The 7,354-nt window shown below is 41.9% G+C and overlaps 1 protein-coding gene across 1 annotated transcript in view; it reads right to left on the bottom strand.

Annotated features, from left to right (window-relative positions):
• Positions 1-7,354, bottom strand: part of LOC118329499 (inositol polyphosphate-5-phosphatase A) — a gene marked incomplete in the record, with an annotated part of 110,765 nt that overhangs the window by 39,558 nt on the left and 63,853 nt on the right. Inside the window, 1 exon segment of the mRNA XM_035663716.1 lies at positions 5,811-5,863. Coding sequence (XP_035519609.1) covers positions 5,811-5,863 — 53 coding nt within the window.

Here is a 7,354-nt window from a genome sequence, read left to right as displayed (position 1 = left end):
TGTGTGTGTGTGTGAGAAATAAACAGGTTCACTAGGAGCAGAGAGACACTGGGGAAGATTAACCTCTGCTCCTGCAGGCCTCCCAGGGTGAGAAGGCAGTTCAGAGTCACACACAGTGAACCCACACATTCACAAACACATAGACACGTGTGCACGCACACACGCACACACACACACACACACACACACACACACACACTCAGTAACCTTGTTATATAATGTAATTCATATAAAGCTGCTGTATGCTTAGCACACTGAGGAAGAACGAAACAAGTGTCTGCTCGTTATCTGAAGTGGACACATTAGACATGTATGACATGGACGTTGGGGATGTTCCACTGACAAATATGAGCAGTGGGCATAACACTTGGACACACACACACACACACACACACACACTACTCTGTAATAAATTCATTCTGGCTTTATGGAGGATCTCCCTGTGATTATCCAGTCCTCCCTCTTGCAGCTCAACATGTCTATTGGCTGGAAAGTAGCCGGCCTTTCTCTGCTCTTTCAGCCTGTTGTTCTGGGAAAAGCCTAAAGGGAAACATTTAGATTGGAGGGCTCTTTGAGACGCTCTGACAGTTGACTGATGACCGTCCATAAAATGACAAAGCATCGCTGTGTGGTGGCCAGTGCGGCCCACTGCCTCCCCATGGGAAACTAATTGCTTTGAATTGTTAACGGCAACATTATTTTTCTGCCAATCATTGCTTTTCAATGCCCCGAAAATGAGCATGAAACAAGTCTTTTCAGCGAACAAAACAGTTAAATGTCCCCAATGTTGATCAAATTAACTTCAGCACTGTGACAATGGACTATATTTGTGTGAAAATAATGGCGCGCCACAAAGGACGCCTTTATGCTGGATTTCACAGTTGTAATGTAAAACTGTTCTCCCCTGAACCGGACCAGCCACTCTGAATGGGGGTTGGAAAAAAGAAACAAACTCCCATACACAAAAGGGATTTTTTTAAGGATGAGGAAAAAAAAAAACCTGTTGATTTTATCTCATGCTATCATTTCATGGGCTCATTTAGCAGCCATGTTTTCCATCCTCTAGAGAGGCCAGGGCTTTCTGCATCGCTTTCACTACATCAGCTGTGTCGTGCAGAAATAAGCAAACAAGCAGACCTTTTCTCTACATACAACATTGTACCATCGTGTCCCATAGCAGCTGTTCCTTTAATTTAATTTGTCTAATTAAATTATTCTTAAAAACATTTTTTTTTACATTGCGTGCACAAAAAGACGATTAAACCTCGACATAATTAGAAAACAATGATTGTCCACATCAAGGCGTGGTTGAGTCAACAAGGTAAATAATGCTTGATGCAGCCCTGAGCACATGTGTGCATTTTCAAAGGACAGGAAAACAAGCAGGGGATGCATTTCAAGCAGAGCCTTTGCTTTGCTCTCATGGAAGTGGCCCACACATCAACGCAGGCTACAGAGCAGTGCTTTTTTGATGTGACTCAATAGTGAGGTCTGGCTGGCTAAACGCTGTTCCTTCTCAGCATTGTTCCCCCGAGGCCTTGAAGCACTTTGGAGATAAACACCGTTTAGCAGTTAAAAGGGCCACAGAGGAAAAGGCTTATCAGATGTCTTCTCAATGGGCCGTAAGCTGCATTATGAGGCCTGGGCCCCAGATAAGGTGGAGGCTGAAGTTTGATGCCCGGCAGCAGAACTCTGTCCCCCAGCAGTGCTGTGTGATCAGGCTCCTGTGCCGGTTGCCTCAGCTGGTGTTGTGTTCAGCAGCCTAGCAGCCTTGCCCCCCTCCTCTCCTCTCCTCTCCTCTCCTCTCCTCTCCTCTCCCATCCCGCAATGAGAGATTAGAGCTCAGAGAGGGAGAGAGGAGAGGGAAGGAGGGGGAGCTTGGCTTTAGATATTCCCCGTCCCTTTTCCTGCTCTGCTTTCTGGGGGTAGGAGTCAGAGTTAGGACAATGGCCAAAAAGATGGTTCCCAACCAGCCGCTGAATGGGAACACTGTTGGTGGTAGCGCTTCATTCAAAGCCCGGCCCGGGCACATTGTCCTCCCAGATCGGCGGAGGAGAATGGAGTTTGCTGGTGGCTGCCAAAAGGTTAGCAGCCTCTGTGAAAGGACCAACCCATTATTCACTGCCCTTTACAGAGCCCAAGCACCCTTTGTGCTCCTCCTCCCTTCCCTCTGCACAGCCAGCTTTTTCTCACTCCGGTGCTCCGGATCTGCGCCCGGCGGTTTCCCCCAAAGTGAGCGACTGAGGCGCGATGCCACCACTATCCCACCCCTGTACCCCTAGCAAGCAATACGAGGGGTAGTCAGGACATAACGACCTCCCCACCGCCACCTTGCCTCACACCACTTACCCCTCATCCCCACCCCTGTCAAAAAAAAAAGAACCTTTAAATGATATGGCCCAGAAGTAACAACAGGGTTAGCATTCACAACACAAGGGGATTTAGAAAGAGGGAGCGTGGAAACTGCCACTCAGCCAAAACAACTTCTATTCAATCCCCTCAGCCACCCAGCTAAACCTTAGGGACTCCGCTATTTAGGTATATTTACAAGGGAACCTTTAGAAATAAATCAACTGAGAAAGCATGATGAAAGCAGAGGAAATACAATGAAAACACTTAAATGTAAGCAACAACAGAAGCCCTTTTGAAACTTCATTATGCCAGTAAATCCAGGTAAGTTACAACGTCATAAAAATTCTGCCATATTCTTAAAACGCTCCAACTTGCCTGTCCATTAAAGGCAGACCATTCTTTCATCAAATCAAGAATGAAGCACAGATAAAATATGACCTCGTAGAGAATACTTTAAAAAGTGCCTCATAATTCATGCACATCAGAGAGCCTGGTGATAATGTATGCCACTCGTATATGCATGTAGTTATTCAAAGTGGAGGCGACGGGGAGCCACGTCGTGCATTCTGATGCCATCAGAATGGGAGGTCACCTGCTGCGAGGCTGCTAGTAGGCTTTTATACTGTGTAAGCATGGCCAGGTAGGGAGCAGGGGTTGCACCGTGCACTCTCTCGTTCTGCTCCACTGCAAATGGATATTCCATAAATCACATTAGCGTGGCCTGTGAATGTATAGCCTGGCCTGTTTGTATAGAGGCTGGCTTTACTCAGTGCAGATTGAAGAAATCTATTACTATTAAGATTCCTAGAGCCTCGTCAGCATAATTAAAAACGCTACATTTATTTTACGGGTTGAACCTCGTGGGAGCATGAATGTGCAAATGGAATGGCCTATTAGATTATAATACGTCGAGTATAGAAATTGACAAATAGACCTGTGGGCTGAGCTCATGGAGTGTCCAAAATGGAAAGGGTTCCTCCTCTGGGGAGCATGAATGTGCTCAGTAAATGTCATGGCAATCAAATTAGGATTTATCCTTTAGGGACCAATATTATCCACTGTAAATTACATTTCCGTCCTATAAGAAGTGATTTTTTAGAATTTAGATCTGATGGTGGCACTAGACAAAAGGTCAGGATCATCACACTCATCCTGTGGGGGCTGGGACTTTTGATATCACAGCAATCCGCCTGGTATTTTGTACTGGACGATGTACAATTAATTCAAATATATATATTATGGTGAAAATGAGATTTAAAATAATAATAATAATAATAATCTTAATATTATTTTTGTACCATATCGTGCAGCCCTATTAGATGACCTAATATCTGACAGACACACAAACACATGGCAGCACAAACAGTCAATGGACGAATGCTTGCCTCCTTTTTCCTGCCAGCAGCGGGACAAAAACGAAGATGAATGTAGGATTACGCCACAGAAAAAGAAAAATAAAAAAACAGTAAATGCTGAAAAGTAAGGAGGAGTTAGAGAGAGGACAGAAAAAGAAAACAAAGAGATTGGGAAAGGGGTACAAGAACCCGGTGTTAGTAGACTTCCAACCTTGAACCAAGAAAAGAAGTTCACCCTCCATCGCTCAAACCTGGTCTAGGACGAACCCAAACCAAAAAAATCTCCCCGCTTGACCTCTCCCTTGCAAAAACGCCTCTCACTCTAAGCCTCCATTACAATATCAATACAGGTTTTGCCATGCCAGACAGGACTGGGAATTGTAGATAGTATCTACTAATATTCAATTCCCAGTCTGGAACATTTTTTATATTTTGTCATTTTAATGCTCCTTCAAATACATCATATGAAGTTTAAAAAAAATTCCATTCCCTTTTAAAACACCATGTTTCTCAGCGTTTAATCCCTGAGTCAACCAGCTACTTCTTTTGAATAAAACATGAAACTACAGACATCCCACACCACTGCTACAACATGGATGCAAAGTCTGAACCAAAACATAAAGTCATATGTTAGCATTGTAGGCACATTGGTTGTTCATAATCTCCCACTGAAAAATAAAACGATTTTTTGCACTAAAAGGGGGCTCCGTTCTTTTTCACAAGAACGACAGATGAAGGAGAGAACAATAGGTGGGCGGCCCCAGCGTGACAGACTTCTAAAAAGACTAGCCAAAAGGACCTCGCCTGGCCCAGGAGAGACAGAGGGGCTCCAGGCACCCAAAGGTGAGAAAAAAAGGCCATCGGGGGAACAAGGGTGATTGTTGAACCAAGAATCCAAAGGCACCGAGAAAAAGAGCACAGAGTCTGAAGTGACTTCAGGCCAGAAACACGTGCGCATAAAGACTTCATCTTTTTACTGAGCATTAAAACAAAGCCACGGGGATGATTATTGGGTTTGACCTCGGCTTCACAAAAAGATTCACTCTGAAATTAATTACTTGCCGTTTGGTTCCAACCTATAAAAAAGTGAAGTGATAATGATAATGTGAATCGACGCATCAGATGAGCACTGAATTAAATGATAGACGGGTAAACAAAGAGCGAAAAAAAACTTTTGAACACTTAAAGATTTTCTCCTTTGCTGTAAAAAAAAAAAAAACCATCCGTCCTGTAAACAACAATTTTATCCAGCGGGGGCGCCAATATCTCAACAAATTTAGAAACAACAACCGGGCTTTCCCTTAGTTTGCCGCTGTTCAGGGAATAAGCAAGAATAAGCCAAATTTAACAGTGAAATGAACCAACCGTCGGCGATTAAAAAAAAAAAAAATTCAAGTCTGGGGCGCTTGTAGGCAAATGGTGTCAGGTCAGGCGACCCAGGACGGAAAAAAAATTGGTTCTTTCACTCCCAAGGGGTTATTCCCGCAGTGGGACATCCTGAAACAAATGAAAACACATGCACGGCGTTGGCAACCCGCTAATTCCATCCCTGATTCACCAATTTCTCTAATCTCAACCCGCCCTCTCCCTTCCCTGCGCTTCTGCAAAAAAGCATTTGCCCCTAATTAAAGGCTTAACCGTTTCCAGCTCTTTAGTTTTCATGTCATTCCTCAAAATTAAAGAAAATACAAACCCCCGGTCTCACGCACCCTTCAAGTCCGCTGGGCCGTTTCCCCGCCAGCAAATTTTTGCTTTGTGCACTGGAAGCCAGAGTTTGTATTCATCCCGTACAGGTTCAATTGCTTGTAATGTTTTTTGTCATCTGTCATATGCAACTGCTTGACTAACGTGATTACGTCTAATCAAATCCGTGCTCGCTTCCGTGGCACACTGTCCACAGAGGGTTCAGCTATGTAAGTCACTCTCTGTGTCCGTGCGGTCTATGATAACCGCACCGCGGCACGGCCCACTGCATTATGGGTAAAGCCAGACATGACTGACATGGTTAGATCCTCATCTCTAATCACAGTGATACAGGTGTAATGATTCAGGGCGGAGCACAGACGACGTGGGTCATTGTAGGGACTTATTGATGAAACTCACCAGTCAGGCAGGGCCCATCGAGTTCTGATGAATCCCTTTCTGGACCACTTGCACTGCAGAACAGAGAGACTCGATTTAGCACAACGGTTGCAGAATTCAACATTATTAAAGATTTACCAGTCATCAAAGGGTAAATGTTTCACTTCAATTTCACATGTTTCAATGTTATCACAACATTAAATTAATTAATTTCCATCTAAACTAATTTTCTTGTATTGAATTATAACGATTTTAATGAAATTTGCTAATTTTTTAGATAAAAAGATTATTGATGGATAGATTCAGATAACATTAAAGAATAATATTCTACCAGATACAAATTAGCAGTAACTACATTTACCCATAAGGAAACTTTTGAGGCACAGGTACTTTACTTAATTAGGTCCATTTGATGTTACTTTAAACTTCTATTTCTTATACTTCCAAAGGGATCATTGCACTTTTTACAGTATCTGACAGCTATATTTACAGATTACTTTTAAAGTTTTTTCACAAACAAAATATGATGTATTGTTATAGATTAAACCAGTGAATGGTAAATAAAATAGGATGTCACTAATATTAAGCCAATAAAATGATGTATATTATAATAATGATAAAATGTCAGTCAACTTCATAACTGCTTGGCAACTATTTTCACAGTCCAGTGTTCAAGTCATTTTTCAGTCAATAATGCCAATAATCATGTCAATAATAACATGTCAATAAATCTCACTGGTGAGGATTTGCTGCTTTCCTTTATCTTATTTGTTAATTAATATATCTTCAGGTCTAAAACTAGCAATTTGATGACATTAAGTTGGACTTGAAAACTTGTTGAAAATCACTATTTATTGACGTGTTAAAGACCAAAAGAATAAAAAGAAACAGAGAAAATAAATCACCATATTAATCGACAATGAAAGTAATCATTAGTTGCAGCACTAAACACACTCAACAAAAACAATCACTCATCACTAAACACAACAAAAACATTAAATGCATTAAATCTTAATTACAGGAAGCCTTATTATTTAAACCCGGCTGACAGAAATGCACGTTCTTTTTCTTCAAACACTTCAAAAGTTAGTTTAAACTCCTCATCAGTTGCTTTGCAGCTTGTCTGATAGATAAAGCAGAGAAATGTTAAATGAATGGCTTCAATCCACAACCTGCAGCCTGTATGAGTGAAAGTTACACGAAATATACAGAGCATACAACCGAGTGCGTGAACACTGCAGACATCTAGCATGCAGCTGTTTGATCAGATCCCACCAGCCTTGAGTTAATTATCCAATCACAGGTCCAAAGATCTTTCTCAAACAGCACATGATTCACCATGAAGCTGGTTATTAAATGAGAGACAAATTGATGTTGCGAGTGTTCTCATTCTGAATAGATAAATAAGTCTCTTTCCCTCAGTCTCTCTTTTTCTGTCTCTCTCTTTCTGATACTCCTAATGGGGAGTTAACTGCAGTGATGAATAAACTAATTATGGGCCAGGTCACATAATTACAAATTGACTAATTTTATTTAAAAAACTCAGATGCAAATTAAAAGGCTAA

This window comes from Morone saxatilis, unplaced genomic scaffold (genome assembly GCF_004916995.1).
Source record: "Morone saxatilis isolate NCDOM2014 unplaced genomic scaffold, NCSU_SB_2.0 Contig19, whole genome shotgun sequence".
NCBI lineage: Eukaryota > Metazoa > Chordata > Actinopteri > Moronidae > Morone > Morone saxatilis.
Note: the sequence above shows the minus strand (reverse complement) of the source record. Positions and strands in the feature narration are given on the sequence as shown.